General features: G+C 41.9%; 1 protein-coding gene across 1 annotated transcript in view; it reads left to right on the forward strand.

Moving 5' to 3' along the window:
• The window catches only part of DOCK5 (dedicator of cytokinesis 5), an 852,732-nt gene that overhangs the window by 397,149 nt on the left and 437,991 nt on the right, over positions 1 to 17,592 (forward strand). Inside the window, exon 14 of the mRNA XM_078666602.1 lies at positions 16,311 to 16,435. Coding sequence (XP_078522728.1) covers positions 16,311 to 16,435 — 125 coding nt within the window. The remainder of the gene's footprint in view (positions 1 to 16,310; positions 16,436 to 17,592) is intronic.

Consider the following 17,592-nt stretch of genomic DNA (forward strand, 5'->3'; position numbering starts at 1 on the left):
TAAAGGATTTGGCACTTTCTCCTAGGTTGGTGATCAAGCATGTTCAACAGATGGGTTTCAGGTTGTTCAAAAGGCCAGTGGCCTACTCTTTCTCTCCCCCCCACTGAACATTCCTCCGGCACCATAATGACATTTGGAGAAGCATCAATCTGTCCTGTTGCAGGAGAAATGCCTTTTACACTCCAGTGGTGCCATAGAGAGGCTACCAGAGTCAGAGAAAGATGGGTTTGTTCTTCTTGCTATTTTCACATCCGGAAATAAATTGGGGCCTAAGGCCTTTCTTGGACCATCAACCATGAGCGCCTTCTTGCAGAAGGACTGATTCAGCTTCTCACATTAGCTGAGATCCTATCTGCTCTGTATACGGAATACTGGATGGTTTCCTTGGACTTGCAAGAGGTGTATATTCATACAGGCATCCTGCAGGCCCACAGGCGTTACCTGCATTTTACGGTGGGCCAGGAACACTTTGAATCCACCACTTTCCCCTTCCACCTGATGTTCACAAAAGTGAAGGTGGTGGTCGCTGCCCATTTTTGGGGGTCGGAGTTACTATATTATTGTACCTTGGCAATTGGCTGTTAAAGGTGGCTCCCTGCAGTTAGTTGTGGACAACATCTGTACAATGGCAGAAACTCCTTGTATCTTGAAGTTAGAAAATAAATGATCCAAAGTCCCACTTGTTTCCCTCTCAGAGGTTTCCATTCTATAGAGTGATCCTGTACACAGTGAGGTCTCCACTCCAGCGAGTCAGAGACATTCATGTTGTGATCCAATCTTTCAGGATCGATTCTGGATGTCATCGAGGGTGCCTCTGAGGCTTTTTGGCCTTTTTGCCTCATGCATCCTCCCTGTCAACTATGCCAGGTGGCACAATTGGTCCCACAGCGGAACCTGAAATCCCAATAGGTCCAGCATCAAGGTCTTGAAAGAGGTGGGTCAAGCTTTACATTAGTGACTGCCCAATCACAATTTATCCTGTGACAGGTCACATTCTCTTCCCCACTCAGAGCTTACAGTAGTGACTGACACATCACTGCTGGATTGGAGGATTAATGTGGGGGTATATGGACATCAGAGGTCTTGGCTCTTCAGTAGAGGACCATTTCAACCTAGTAGAGCCACAGCAAGTCAGTTAACACTTTCCTTCTGTCTGTGCACTTTCTAATAGATGATTGTACTCCCATATGGTACTGCAGCAAGCAGGGTTGCTTGATCTATTTGACACCGAAGAGAATGTGCAGGGTCAACAGTTTTGCATGCTGGAGTTTCTTCAAGATCTTTTGTTAAGAGATGCAGTCTGGTTGTAATGGGACAAGGCACTACTGCACTCCTCGCACTACCTCTCCTGCCACGAGGTTTGAAGAAAATCAAGAACAACCAGGCCCAATTCATCCTAATAGCATAAATGTTTTAAAAGTATGTATAATCGAGGAAAATTGTTTTTTAATGGGATATACTCTTTTAAATGTATGTTTGTGCTTTTATGAGTTTATTCCTCGAATAAAGCTTTGAATACCCAATAGCCTTAGTTTGGGCTTGGAAAGTGGTATCCAGAACTAACTCCTGAGCCTAAGCATCTGTCCTCCAATCAGACTACCACTTCAGGAGGACCTCCTGTCTCAGCAACAGGGCTGGGGGCTTTATCCAAACCTTTGTAATTTAAATCACTATGGAGATTTATTGGTGGCAAATGAGTGCATTTGATTTGCTTTCTAAAGTTGTAGATGGTATCCTTGCTGCCTGATGCCATTTCACAAAATTTGTCACTTCTGCGAAATGGGACAAGTACATAACCTGGGGTCCTGGCCTCTTACAAGCAAAGCTGTGGGGTGTTTTTTTTGTTTGGTTTGGCTTTAACCGAGCAAGGCCTTGCAGTGGGCACTGTAAAATGTTATTTGTTGGCCCTTTCAGCCATTCTATAATACAGGACCCATCGTCTTTGTTAAAATCCCCTGCAATGAGGTTTGTTAAAGGTTAGGGAAATTTTTGTTTCCTCCCAGAACGTTAGCGATCCTGCAGATGGACCGTAACTTGATCTTGACATTCCTCATTTGTACACTTTTCAATTCTATGCATAGCTCCTCGCTGTCTTTTTTTACCTTAAGACTGCCTTTCTCCTTGCAATTAGGTCAGCCCTTCCCGTGAGTGAACTGTAAGGACTTTTAGTACCAACTTTTTTTCCAAGCAAATTAGTGCTGAGGACTAGGGCAGCTTTTTAGCTTAAGGTTGTTTGTGCCTCCCTTTCATATCAGGAAGCCGGTCACTCTACTAGCGTTCTTTCTTCCCTCAAAAGAGAGTTTGGACCCAAAAAGATTTCCAAATTATTTGTTACTCATACAAAAGACCATCAAGTGGATGATCAACTTTTTTGTAGGGTTTTCCAGAAATAAAGGGAAGGCTGTGCACAAAAGAACCCTGTTGAGGTGGACAGTTCTCTGCATTAGGATTTGTTGCACACTGGCCAAGAAACATCCCCCAGAGTGTCTGAGAGCCCATTGCACCAGGACCCAGGCTGCTACCACTGCATTGACTCGAGGAGTGCCTGTCCTTGATATCTGCCAAGCTGCAATGTGGACATCGGTGAATGTGTTAGCAAAATACTACTGCAATGACAGCCGTTTCTGGCAGGAAGCACACTTTGCAGAATCCATCCTGCAAGCCTTTTTTGCTTTCAGTCCACTCCATAGATACTCCACTTGTGGAAGGTACTGCTTTACTACAAGTTACTTAACTTCATTAACACTCTTTCTATGGGTGTATATACTATCTAACTGCAGAATCTTCACTGCCCCCTCCCATCTACCAGTTCTGTGGAGTGGCCTGTTTTTAAAATCTAAAAAGGTCCCAAGTTAGTGATTAGCTGACTTTTATTTAAACAAAATGGTTTCCAACAATTGTTTGGCCTCCCCAACCGAGCAGGGAAGGGAAAAGACAAGAAACTTACATCAGCGCAAAGGGGTGGTGCTCTGTCACTTACTGGGTGATTTGGAATCAACGTGGAACCACTTGATGACACCTGTCGGCACATAGAGCATTGCTGAAAAATTCTGCTGATCCAGTGTAGTGCCAGATGGATATTCTAAGGTGAAGAAACTGTGGTTAGTGTTCACCAGAATAAGCATTACTAAAGGTAAGTAACTTATTCATAGAACCCTGTTGGACAAATGTGCTTGAACAGTGCAGTGCCAGAGTGCGCGAGTTTGAAGGAAAAATAGAAACTTGTAACCCCTTTGGCATTTGGGGCAATGGGACCTCGAAGTCAGCCAACAACTCCATTTTTATCAAGAGTCTGACTCTTGGTTCTGTTATCGATATTTTGCCTTCTCTCAATCCCCTTGGAAATGATTGGCATGTTATTCAAGGCATTGGATAGGAACTTTATTCAACTTCACTTTATCCAATGTTTCTAACAGAATTACTCTTTTTCTAAGCTTATTCTTTGGTTTGGAAAAGACAGGATAGACTTCCTTCAGTCAAGAGTTCCCACGTATATTCCACTCTTCATTTCAAGCTTATTTTTGGCAACCGGATTCTGCGTGAAATCTGACCACATTTGTTTTATTGTTCCATTCCTTACTTTATGATTTTCTTTTAAGCCAGTTGAGTTGGCCACATTTGTTTTAGTGTTTCTTTCTTTACTTTATGATTTTCTTTTAAGCCAGTTGAATTGCAGTTGACTTACATAATAGGTTTCAGAGGCTACTGGCACGTTCTCGCCGGAGTTAGTGATTTAATTAGTCATAGATTTCCCCCTTTAGACACTTTATTACCGACCTTCATATCGTTAATAATGAGCACAGGACGAAAAATGAGTTCGAAGCCAGCCAGTACGGTCCATCCCTACCTTTGTCACAATTTGAGAATCAAACATTTCTTCAAGATGCTCCTGAATGAAAGATAAAATGTTGTTGTCAGGCACAACTTTACGTGTTGCAAGTACAGGGATGTGTGTTTTGCTATTCTTATCTTTCTGTAGAGGAAAGTTAGAAAAGCGGGATTTGGTCAAAAGTCCAGTTGCTTACAAAGAAAGTATCAGATATTTGAAGACGTATTGATAGGGAAAATATTTTCAGTGGGATCTCTTTGTGCTGTTTCCAATTTGCCTTGTGTCTATTAGGTGGCAGTAAACTAGCATCGACTAAAGGGAAACTGGGCAAGCTAGGGAGCATTAGATTCACCAGTCACATTGCATACCACTTTCATTGATATATCACTGATATTCGGTTTGCCAAAGAATAGGAGCTGGACTGGCTCTCTTTAAATATCAGTGAGCCCTCTTAGTGGGTGTTGTTACTCTCATTAAATGAGCATTTAGTACCAGGGCCGCTCCGAGTGCTAATCCTTGAGAATGCTCAAAATCGTAGCTTATATTAGCTTTGGCAGAGTTGGTAACGCGACTAGCTGAAAGATTTTTGAAACCCCTCTGACCTTCTAATTCAGCTATTTAACACAGATACTGTTTTTATTGCGATCGGGTTGGCAAGCAAAGGGTCACTTTCAGTTCAGCCTTAGATAATCGCTCACAAAATGCATTTCACAAAAGCAGGTTTACACAGCATGCTGGCTGCCCAGCAACTGGCCAACAGGTTCCCAGCAGCACACTTTGCCTGCTTCGCAGGAGCCTGTCCACTACTACTTTCTTTCACTGCCAGCTTCCGTTATATAGCAAATCTAGTAATAAGCAAGGCCAAGACCAGCATCTGATAATGTTGCCTTTTGAGTCAAGGCCAAACATCTACTTATAAAGTGTACACAAGAGTACCTAAAATTAAGGAAGCAATTGAAAAGACAACATAAATAGTTGCAGGTCAGAGTATAAATGCACTGCACCATCACCAGCTTCTATTTAGAGCTCCTGTTAGTATCCAGACCCTGGCCCCACTCTGAATAACTAAGTTGCAGTACCCTACCTGTTGTTGACTGGAACCGGAAGTAGTTGAATTACAGTGCAAGTGGCGAAGCTGAAGACTCTTTGATCATCAACGGAGTCTATAGTAGGGCTGCTTAAGTATAAACTTTTTATATCTGGCACTTCTGAGGTATGCAAAGCCTAGTTCAGCACCTTGCAGCACTTGTTAGTTAAGTTGGGCACCCATGCTTACCCTCAAGTGTTGGCGTTATTGCAGAAAAGACTATTAGCAGTAAATCTTAGGGCCCGATGAACGACTATTAACTGTAGCGAGTCGCAAATTAGGCAATTTGCGACTCGCTAAACTTAATGTACAACCGTGTCTCAGACACTGTTTGTGATTCACAATGGGGTCGCAAATTGCATGCCTCATCAATATTCATGAGGCAAGCACCATTTGTGAACCCATTGGGAATGGCTAGCGCTCCCTGGGATGGCGGCCTGTTGGGGTCAGTTTTCAGTTTCATTTTTTAAGGGCAGTCACACACAAAGGGGAAGGGGTCCTCTGGGGATCTCTTACTGTTTGCAAGTGGTTGGTAAACTGCGAGTGTAAAAACAGTACATGGCATGGTGACTCGCTATTAGGAAGGGATGCCATTTCCCAATAGCGAGAGTCACAAATGCTATTTTGCAAGCCAGTGACTCACAAAATAGCATTTGTACATGCCTGGAACCTTTTTTGCGGTCGCTAACGGGCCGCTCTCCCATTTGCGGCCACAAAAAAGGTTTGTACGTATGGCTCAGTGTCTATAATACATCCACTCATGTGTTAACTTGAAATATTTTTGGACTCTTTTTCCATCCAAACAGTTGGATTACAAAAATGTGTGTGTGATAAGACAACATGCTTTACTGTACTGCCTTGGCTGTACCTCATCAGATAGTATGTTACCATCTGTAAATCATCATCAACTTTATTCTCGATCACACAGATCTTATGAAGTGCAAGGTGCCATACAATATAAAAAGCAGTACAAGCAATAAAAAAGACAACAATAAAGTGCAATATACAACAGTGATTAAGACAATTGAAAGCTAAAAGACTTTTTCTAAAAAATGGACCAAGGTTTGATATGCAGGGATTAAAAACCATATAATACATTTATGACGTTGGATCCATTAAGTATACCAACATTTTGCCAGTCCAAAAACAATCACACAGTGAGTGTCGGTAGCTAGAATTCTCAAAGACTCAAAGTAGTGACCAGGTCCAATCAGTTTACACAATGGCACAATCTATTTGCCCCGCAAGGTTCTATATTGTGAGCAAAAAAATAACAAGTGGACCATAGAATCTGGGCTTGTCTTACATGCAGGACACTGGTCATCTGTGGGTTTTGTTACTCCACTTTTTACAAAACAGTTTGGTAGGTAGGGTTTTAAAACAAAATTGGATAAACCATTTACGTGCCAATGGGGGTACAATTTCATCAATTGTTTCCTCGTAAAAAGGGGATCCTTTCAAATTAAAAAAATCCAGGCTCAAGGTGCTCACCGGTTTGGTCATCTTATTCATCATAATCGTGTTCCAATAAATCTCTTTTACTCTACATTTTGGCATAAAACCCAATCTTTCAGGAATTTACCAATATTCCTCCATCCCAAGCCTCTCCAGTAATTTTTTCAGCCATCTGAACCACGGTATAGCTTTGACCTGGAGTAGCTTCAGGAGATCAATCCCCTCTGCTGTATATGGGGTGAGCTCATTTACCGACCACAGGCGCTGCCAAAACCTTAGCTGCTTATAGCCCAACTTATGCGATAATAATTTTTGGACCCAAATCCATGAACATGGGAGTCAAGCGAGTACCAGTGGGGAGGGTTATCATTGAGCGAAGGAACTGATCCTCTACAACAGTGAGTGAATTTGTATTTCCAATACCTCATAGTTCGACATCATAGAGAGTTCCCCCAGTATTTTAGTATTGTAATATTTTAGTGCTGGGGCCACTTTCCTTGTCACAGTTTTTTGTGTGAATTGCACCAACATCTCGGACGACAAGGGCATCATCTGCCAACTTCACATAATATACCACCCCCCAGGTGACAATCCGAGGTTCATCGATGAGCTAATGGAAGTCATTACAGTAAATGCCAACTCACAAGTGCCGCAGATCTTTCTGGGAGATTTCAATCTCCATTGGAGCAATACCGGCGATCACGATGTAAGCGGCCTCAAATCCTTTCTGGCAGACCAGGAATTATCGCAATTATGTGACAGCCCAACCCATAACAAAGGGGAGACTTTAGACCTCATCATAGCTAAAAGAAACATCATATCGCTAGAATCTATCTCCCCATCCCATGTGACTGGACTGATCATTACAATATCCTCTTCTCCATCAACAGCGAGGTAACGCCAAAACAAAACCAACCTACAAAAACTAAACAATGGAAAAGGAATATAAGGAATATCGATGCTACTGCCCTGATGTCCCAATGCAATTCCGCCCTGACACCATAAGCAGATATGGCCGACGTACAAGATCTCACGGATTTCTACAACGCCACTATGCTTGAAATTCTGGATACCACAGTGCCCCTTCAAGAAAAAAATGTCTCCACCAAAATCTCCAAACCATGGTTCAATGAGAATCTTAACTCAGACCGACGCAAATTAAGACTAGCTGAACGAGCATGGAAAGCAACACCTTCTGCTGATCATCTACACCAACTTAGGGCACTGAGAAACACGTACAACAGAAAAATCACAAAAGCTAAAGCAGACTTCTTCAAAACTCAGCTGAATCAAGCCATAAACCGTCCTAAGAAGTTATTTGAAAAAGTAAAACAACAATCGTACAACTCTGCAAATGTAGTGGAGCTCAGCAACCCGGCTACCCCCAACTGCGATGGGCTGGCCAAATTCTTCCTAGAAAAGACTAGAACCATAGAAAACGACATTCGATCCAAGAAAGAACCACAACTATCTACTGACCAAGAAGAAAATTCTCTACTCACAGATCAAGGACCTTTTCTACCTGCCGACCGGAGTACCAAAGAACAATGCCAACTGGCACTCATTCTCGCCCATCACTGAACAAGAAATCTATAGCACCCTGCTAGCAATCAACCCTGCCAACCATTTCTCCGATCCCCTACCCCCATCTGTATTCAAAATGATAAAGTCCTCCATTCTACCTCTATGGGCAAAAATTGTCAACGCCTCTCTTAGGCAAGGTTCCATACCGGACTGTCTGAAAATAGGGCAGGTCACACCCATACTAAAGAAAGCCAACTCCCTCCCCACAGACCTCAACAACTATCGACCTATATCCAGCATCCCCACGCTGGCAAAGTTAATGGAAAAATGTGTACAAATTCAACTCTGACACCACATCGAGAACTTCAACCTCCTAGATAATCACCAATCCGGTTTCCGTCAAGGTCACAGTACTGAATCAGCCCTCACACACATAATGGATGACATCTTAAAAATGCTGGATCACAATGAATCGTACCTATTGATACTTCTCGACCTATCCTCCGCCTTCGATGCGGTTAAACACGACAATCTACTGTTAAATACTGGAACAAAGGATGGGCCTAACCGGTCCAGTTTTACAATGGTTTACCTCCTTCCTAAGCAACAGAACCCAAAGAATCAAGCTGAAGCAATCATTCTCCCAACCTTCCTTGGTCACACTAGGAGTCCCACAGGGATCAGCTTTATCACCTATCCTCTTTAATCTTCTCATGGAACCCCTTGCTAATGCTCTTAGCTCTGTAAACATTTTATATCATCTATACGCAGACGACACTCAACTTTATTTGAAAATCTCTTCACTAGAGGACTTCATCTCCCTCAACGCCATTCTTCATAATACCCAAAATTGGCTCAATGGCAACCACCTCATGCTTAACACCAAAAAAACGGAGTTCCTCCTCATCACCCCTCCCAATCATGCACCCAAGATAGACTCATGGCTGAAGCATCTTACTTCCTTTGATTGTGCCCCTCACATCATTGACTCTGCAAAATCCCTGGGAATCACCATCGACAAACATTTAAATATGCAGGAACAAATCTACAATACCACCAAAGGAGCCTACTTTCAGCTGAGTATCTTAAGGAAACTTAAACCCTTCCTCCCACAGTCTGATCTAAAAATGGCGGTCCAAGCACTAGTACTACCAAGACTGGACTACGGACGCACCACTCTTTGCGATCTTCCTAAATACAAACTAGCACCGCTCAGAGCTTCACTTAATGCGGCGGCCAGGCTGGTCTCAGGAATAAAAAGAAATAACCACATCACCCCGGCCCTTAAGGCTCTGAACTGGCTACCATACGAGTCGAGGATACAACTAAAGATCGCCTGCATGACACACAAAGCCTTACACAGCAACACTCCCAGCTATTTAGCACAAAAGCTAGAACGGTCGGGAGGTGGCAGACAATTGCGAAGCGCAAGCTCACTTCTCCTAAAACCTCAATCCTTCCACAAAAAGAGAACTGGATGCAGAGCTTTCTCTGGTATCGCACCGAAGATCTGGAACAACCTTCCCCCAGACTTACGCAGAATCCCTTCCTTTACCACCTTCAAAAGGGAAACGAAAATGTTTCTCATGAACAAATTGTCATCCTAAACCTATAACTCCTAGAAACTTACCTGCCTTTGCTTGTATTCAAACAGCAATGTCTACCTCACCTATATTGTATTATATGCGATCCCCGATTGTTTGTATAACTTTTGATAATTATGTCCTGTAAAGCACCCTGACAACCCCATAGACTCTGTCTGCACTCTGCCTCTGCTTTTAATCAAACAGCAATGTCTACCTCACTTGTATTGTAATATATGCGATTCACGACTGTACGTATAACTTGTGATAATCAGGTACTGTAAAGCGCTCTGATACCCCTGTGGGTCATGTCCGCGTTATATACAACTTTATGAATAAATAAAAATAAATAAATAGGTGAGCTGTTTGCTGTACTAATGATATTTGAAGCTTTTCGATATGTGGCACCCAATTTAGCTTTGAAGTTAGGTGAATACCCAAATAGTCAAAGGCATGAACTTGCTCTAGTGGACTTTTTCATACATACGTCTGTTTTTTTGAAGGCTTGGAATTTCCCTTTGAGAAGATCATTTATTTTGTTTTTGGCTAGTTTATTAACAAGCCATGCTGGTTGCAGAATTTCATAAAAATATTCAGCAGTTGTTGCAGACCATGGGGGATTTAGAGATTAGTAGGGTATCATCCGCTAAGAGTAGGGCTGGCGCCCTTTTCTCCCCCACCTTTGGTGCATCACATCCATCCCTATCTAGATGGTCAATCCCCACATTTATAAAGAAAGAAAACACTGTGGGTGATAGGACACATCCTTGACACACTCCTTATTCGACAGGAAATTGATCAGTGAGTTGATTGTTATCCCCCCACCTAACTTGTGCATTTGAGGAATGCAGCCGAATTAACATTTTTAGGAGATTTTAAGGTATACCCATCTCTGCCAGCACACTCCACAACTTAGCTGTTGGTACCAAGTCGAATGTAGCGCGTAAATCCACAAAGGCAACTCAAAATGTTCCCTCTTTAATACTGATCTCCCTCCAGTAGATACACAAAAAGCGAAAAACCTGATTCAATGTGCTAATATTAGCACGGAAACCTGCTTGAAAATCGCTCAATATGTGGTGCTCAGAAATCCAAGCCTGTACTCGACCCAACACTTGCTTGCAGAGGATTTTCTGCAATGAGTCGATTAGGCTTATAAGCCTGAACCTAGCTGGGGTGGCTCTATCTCCCTTCTTGAAAATGGGTATGATCTCCGCTTTGATCCATGAGGGGGGAATATTCGTGTCTGCTGTTATGGCATTTGTGATCAAATTGATATAAGAAGCCCAAAGCATTATATCCTCTTTATACAAATCATTTGGGATTTGGTCAGGGCCGGGAGCTCTGACTGCAATGCTGGAACAAATTGCTACCTAGGAGAGCACCAAGTCCTCCATAACATCCTTCTTGTTTGCCCACCATCTGTAAATCATTTAAGCATATAGTTCAGAAAGTATTGGTTTACATATGGGTCTTGTTAGACCCGGCTTCGTGGGCACAGTGGCACTCAGGGGATACTGTGCTCTAATTGCATCAACTGGAGTGTTACCTGCTTGTGTCCTAGGGCCTCAGTACTAGTGGACCCAAAACTGGATAACAACCAAGTACTCCTCTCAAGCACTTGATGGTAGCGAGACAGAGCAGTTCAGGTCTTCCTCAAGGAGTGAGGTGCGGTTAGATAATCAGAATTCAATGCACACTGTACTGCCATCTGATACAATCAATGTCAAGTCAGTGCTTTACTTTTTATAAAAGAAAAGTACTTCAATACACGCATAAACAGTGAAAACCAGATGTGTCTACAACCATCTGGGCCGGAGTTCTGACCCTAACAATATTATACCGCCTTGATGCTAAGCACTATAAAAACACAGTTAATATGTAGACACACAATTAGCATTGCATATTACAGACCATGTTGTGGATGGTAGCTCTCATTCGCTAGCGCCATGATACCAATTCTTGTAGTGAAATGGTGTAGTTTCAGCATATGATGTGAAGTCAAATTGTTCTTGATCGGCCCCATAACCCGCCACCCAAAGAAACAGAAGGGCCCTCCCATCCTTATCAAGGACACCGCTCAAGTGGAGTCAGGGATCTGATCAGAGGTGCCTGATGTCTTGGCACAGTTTACTGGAGTCTCACTAGCCCAGTACCCACTGGTTAGCTGTAGGAGGGTAGTGACTGACCATAGTGCCAGTACACCCTTATACCCCCAGATGTCACAAAATAAAAGGTGAGGCCCTGTACCAAAGGACACTCGTTACCAGCTACAGATTGTAACTGGGTGTACTACACAGTCTCCCACGGTGCAGTAGAGGGGTCAGGGCAAAGTGATCTCACCTTTAAGGACTGGGATCACTCTTCCCAGTCTACCTTTGTCTGAGCCATGATGTCCTGCACTTCCTTATCTTGAGCAGCTGTCTGTAATTTCCTTGTTCAAATCGCCAACTCCACAAGCCTCACAGGAACAGCTGGTTCCCTGACCAATGCTGACCGATGTCTTTGCTCCTTGCCAAACTGGCAAATTCCGTTGCAGCATTTTCCATCAGTCATAGAGAAAGCTTCCTCATGTTTTAGATGCGGAGAGCAAGCTTCTTATTTTGCCTTCACACTAAGGGCCACGGCTGGCTTCCTTGGACAGATCTGGTGGCCGGCCACCTTGTCAAGCGATGGACCAGTCTTTAACAACCACTGACCACTAAGGCCAGAAATGTATCACCTCTGATTGATAGGATGATCCAAACAGAGGGTCTGCTACTTTTGGATCCTGTGTGCCTCACAAATCGCGAGGCACATTTGAGGCATGTTCACTGCGTGTCCATAGCATGCAAAGGATGACCTACTGTCTTCCCTCGTACCACCTTGGGCTGTTCCCCAGAGAGAAATGTCAATTAACTCCATACCATGGAGGACTGACCATCACCCAACAGAAAGGGTTCCACCTACCATAGTTGGTGGAGCTAACCACAAAGAAGATTGACAGTCCAATTCAGCCCACCAGGTTTCTCCAAAGAAAAGGGAGGGGTGTGGTTGGGCTGGAATGTGCAGCAGAACAGCTCACATTAAACACAATGGCTCAACTCACCATCCTTCCCCAGTACAGCCACAGGCTCCCAAACACACATCAGGTAGATAAAAACAACAGGACCACAGGCATGGAAGACTGCACAGACTTGATCAGAAGGGTGGCTAGTCATCCACCCTTGTCAGAATACAGGGATAGAGGTATCCCTGACTAATAATGTATTGCTGACACCACTGTCAATCTATCACAGTCTGTAGAGAGGGCACTAGCCACTCTGTGAAGTAGGGTTGTGCTATGCAGGCCTCCCTTCGACCTCAGAGCCAAGCTGTATGGTCTCAATCCATTTAAACAGGGAGACCTTCAATGGACATGTATGATTGTTATGCTCACTGAGGTAGGGATCTAGAAACCATACAGTAGCTTGCCTGGAGATCAGCATAAGGCAGGTGAAGCACTCTCTCCAGGGACAAGCAGAATACCTCCGTCCCAACAGGTCTGAAATTAGACACATTGGTTAGGTCTGCTTTTGTCTTAGTAGAGGTCTTATGAATGCACTCCTAAAATTGTGTGAGGCATAGCACATTTAAATGGATGTATTAACAGATTTGTCCTTTATTGTGATAAATCCTTAGTGAAGTGAATGGTTTAGTTGTAGATGTTGACAGAATCATCAGGTGTGGACTCAGTGGGCTATCAGGAATGGTTAACCCTGGTGTCTCAAACCAGCCATGCATGAGCTACCAGTAGCTCCCAGTCACCTTCAAAGTAGCTCCCAGCCTTGAGTTAATTTTTAAATAAGCACATGGTCACATTTTGCTTGTAACATTAAAAGAAGACTGTGTTTTCTTTGAATTATTATTGTCAGATTGCAGATAGCAGAGCCTGATAATGGGCAGTGCTCAGTCAGATTTATGTGCCAGGCTGGGTCACAGAGGTGACGAACTGAAGCACTGAGGTATTTAACTCTTATACAAAAGTCCTTGTTGACTTCATATTAGAGTGTGAGAACAAAATGATGTTTCTGGATGCTTTTAAACGGGAGAAAATTAAAATGAAAAGTTGCCTTAATGATTAACTCTTAAATTTCATTTGATCCCATTTGAAAGAGTTGCATTTACAAGCAGCAGGCCTTGCGCTCCCACTGGCCAGGAGACACTGTGCCATATTTATAACTGAACAATAGTATTTTTTTTTCTAGTGGGAGAAACTCAAAGCGAAGAAAAATAATTTGTGAAAGTATTCATGTCTTTCTCCACGTTCTATTAAGCCAAATACCTCTTAACCTCTACCGCGCTACCCCGTTTTCCCGCTGTGCGCTGGAATTACAAAAATGCGCTGTTTATGACAAAGCCAGCTCGTCGTCCGCGTAGCGCAGGTAACGCCCATGACGAGCTGGCTTTGTCATCCGCATCGAAGGGGTTAATGTTTTATGAAGCATGTTTATTCACTTAAAATTTCTTCCATTTCAATAAACGTAATTTTCTGTATAAATATGGCACCAAGTCTACAGGCCACTTGGAGCAAAATTTAAAAAAATTTGTTTTATGGAGTTTTATATAGCGCAAACTTGACCCGGTATCGGGTATCAGAGGGCTTTACATAGCACCAGTTGCATTACAGGAGGACACATTCATTTTTTTGCTAGGCACAGGGAGATTAAGTCTTTTGCCCAGAATACAGGATGTTCAGCGTCATAGCCGAGACTCTAGCTCGGTTCCCCAGATTCGAGGTCGCTCGCCCTAACTCCTCTCCCAAAGATGCTTGGTGTTTGTAAATATGACTCTTAGAAATGGGAGAAAATTAAATTGATTAGTTTAATGGAATCTACATAAACAAAGTCAACACTTCCATTTAATTTTCTCGATGTTCTATACGTTTTTCGGAACTTTTTTTGCACTTTGAATTTCTTCAATTTATGTTATACATGTAACAGTGCAACATATATCGAAAGGTATGTCCTGTGCAACAAGTACATACGACATGGTCCCTCAAGTCACCTGTGCACATATATCCCATTCATATGCATACATGTTCATACATTCCCAAAGTCCACGCTCTCACTGACACACCTAGCAGGCCTGTCATTGTGCCCCTAGTTAAAGTATTTTGTTCAAACCTTAGCTTGTGGCTCAATCAACATTAGGCTTAAAGACCATTAAGCTGGGTGTGGGGCCATCTGATAACAATGCACAAGTTGCTTAGCCTTCAGAAGCTCATAATGATTTTTACAGATCAGAAGTAGATCTCACTACAGAAAAGGTTGGCTGGCTCAGTCACTGGACAATTATACTACTCCTCACTCCACTATAGGAACTGCTGTGTCTGTAGATATCCAGAAATTTGGCCTGCAAGTTCCTAGGGGGGTAGTTAGTTGAAATTCTTAACAGGATTGCTAGTGGGTGAAAGTTACAAAGGGATTATTTGCATCATGAGAAGTTAACAACAGAAACAAATCTCCACATTGGTCATGGTGCTCATGGATGCCAGCTAAAAAAATACTTTCTTTTTAGTTGAAGTTGTTTCCTTCCGCTTCTATGCAAAAAGTCTCAGATAATGTAGTTAAGGATGGTATGGTCAAGAACTTTGAAAGAGTTGTGAAGGTGGAAAGAGATGTGAAAATGTATATCTAGGTAAGTAACAGAGGGGAACATGTGTGATGTTGAGCTTTTTGATAATGAGAGTGACATAGGATTGAATTTTCCTGTCCCCACTTTATCATGTGCTTTACCCAGCAACTTTGTTGAAGCCCAACAATAAATTGTGATTCTCTTATATACTACTTGCATGTTAAACACCAGTATACTAGAATCTCATTAATGAGTTACTCAAAGTGGCAATTTGTCAGTTATGTTTTTGTTCATGTGTATCTTTGTGGATATGTTTTGTTGCACATTTATTTTCATGTTATATGTGAACACCTGTGTGGTATTTTCTGTAAGTCTGAAAGAGTCGATGTTTGTTGATGAACATGATAATTAAGGGAAAGATACATTTGGCATCTGCATATTCTTTTCTATACCAATCTTTCATGTATTGGGGTTTGGTTGGCTTAGCTTTTTGTTTAGTTGTTGCCTAGCTTTTAGAACTTAAGTTCTTAAACAAAGGTCCCAGGTCATCAACTTTCCGTTGGTGCTGTTTCACTCACATTTTTTTAAGGATCTTCAAGTTGGTGGTGTTGTTTATTTGTTTTCTGTTTGGCGTTTCATTGTTGCATGTGTTGAAAAGGAAGTTGGAAATGACTAGCCATAGTATCAGACCAGTCCAAGGCAATGTGTTATTGGGTGAATGGGTGATTGAAAGTGAATCTGATCTTCAAGGGCTAAAATCAGAACTAAGGCATAGCCCATTGAATACACAGGAGTGTTGCATGATTCTACTACATTTTAAATCTTACATCGTTTGTTTAGTCCTTTTGGCAGTTCATTTTCTTTCCATCCATTGTATGCTGAAATGACGCAATAAACTAAACTTTGATTTTTATAATGTAGATGTAATCAGGTGCAAGCTTTGATCCGTTAAACCATTGTGGAATACTAGGGTCTGTATAAAAATTGTTGATTTAAAGATTTGGGCAAATTGACCATTATTGGGAGTTTTTCAGTTTATAACATGTTGCACGTGTCTGAATCTTTTCATTCATTGTATTTCATCGAAGGCTACAGTGCCCCTTGTGCCACTTTTAGATTCAGCAAAATATCTCTTCAATTTTAACCTTTAGTCTCATATGGTTTTCACAGATGATGTTACCTGTAATGCTACCACCTTAATAGTGTTAGGTTAACCATAAAATATATTCTGTTCCAGGTGACGTTCGAAATGACATTTACATCACTTTGGTCCAAGGGGAGTTTGATAAAGGGAAGAAGAAGACGCCCAAAAATGTAGAGGTCACAATGTCCGTCTTTGATGAAGAAGGTGTAATCCAAGAGGTACAGCCTTTCCATGGGAGAGGGTGAGGGTCAGTCTTTCCCTCCACACAGTTCTCTATGTCTATGAAATATTTGGTTCAATAATGCACGTGAAATATCCTCTTGACTTGTGATTTGTGTTTGAAAATTAAGGGACTTAGACGTTTGTCAGCTCACGTTTGTTTGGCCTGTAGTCTGCCCCTGGCAACATGGTAGTTGTCAGGCTATTTGTTACAAGCTGGTGCTCTCTTGTGGGCGTTTGTGGTTTTGCTGTAAGGTAGGTACATTCATTGGGCTCAATGTAGCTCTTAACCTGGCTGACAGGTCATGGACAGTATATCGTAAAATATGCTTAATGTGATTACATGTGTTTTTTCTGTCTGTCCTTCAATTGTTTCAGACTTGCAACAAGTAAGTACATAAAGAAAACCTCTACAGTGGTTTATGGTAAACCAGAAAGTTTTACATGCTCATTCACTCATTGACCGCATGTGTTGGCCATTTCTAAATTTTGATTCCTAAACCCCCAGAATTATGGCACAAGCAGCAGACATAGTTTTGTATTTTCACAGAGGAAAAATCCAGATTTTGAATTCATCTGTTTATCTAAGATAGAATAAAAAATAAATATTTTCACTGAAGAATGTTTACTTTTCTGCGCAACGCTGGACTTTGCAGCATTCAACGTTTTCCAGGGACCAAATGATGAGATAATATGAGGATCTTGTGCAATTCTTTATTTCGGTTAAATAAACCATAAACCGTACAATATTAACAATTTAAAAACCAATATAATAAAATTTACAATTTCATTGTGCAACACTATTTCAAGGTGAATCTTAGTTGTTAATAAAATTTCAGTCCATCAATACAATACTCATCATGCATTTATTTTTTCCTTTTTAAGATCCATAATATTATAAAAGGATAAAAGAACCCAAAAATAAATATGATTTATAAACAAGGCAAGTTGTTGCCTAGCTAAAACGGAATACTTGAAAGTACTATTTTTAAAGAGCATTTGACCTAATATACCATAATTTTGACCGGTATCTAGCAATTGAATACACCACACAGTCTCTGGTGCTGGTTTTACATATTCTAAGAGCTGTGTGTCGATCCCTAAGCCCAAGAAGTTTACAAAACAATAGCACGTGTTTGATATTCCCTGGGACTAA

Source organism: Lissotriton helveticus, chromosome 11 (genome assembly GCF_964261635.1).
Source record: "Lissotriton helveticus chromosome 11, aLisHel1.1, whole genome shotgun sequence".
Lineage (NCBI taxonomy): Eukaryota > Metazoa > Chordata > Amphibia > Caudata > Salamandridae > Lissotriton > Lissotriton helveticus.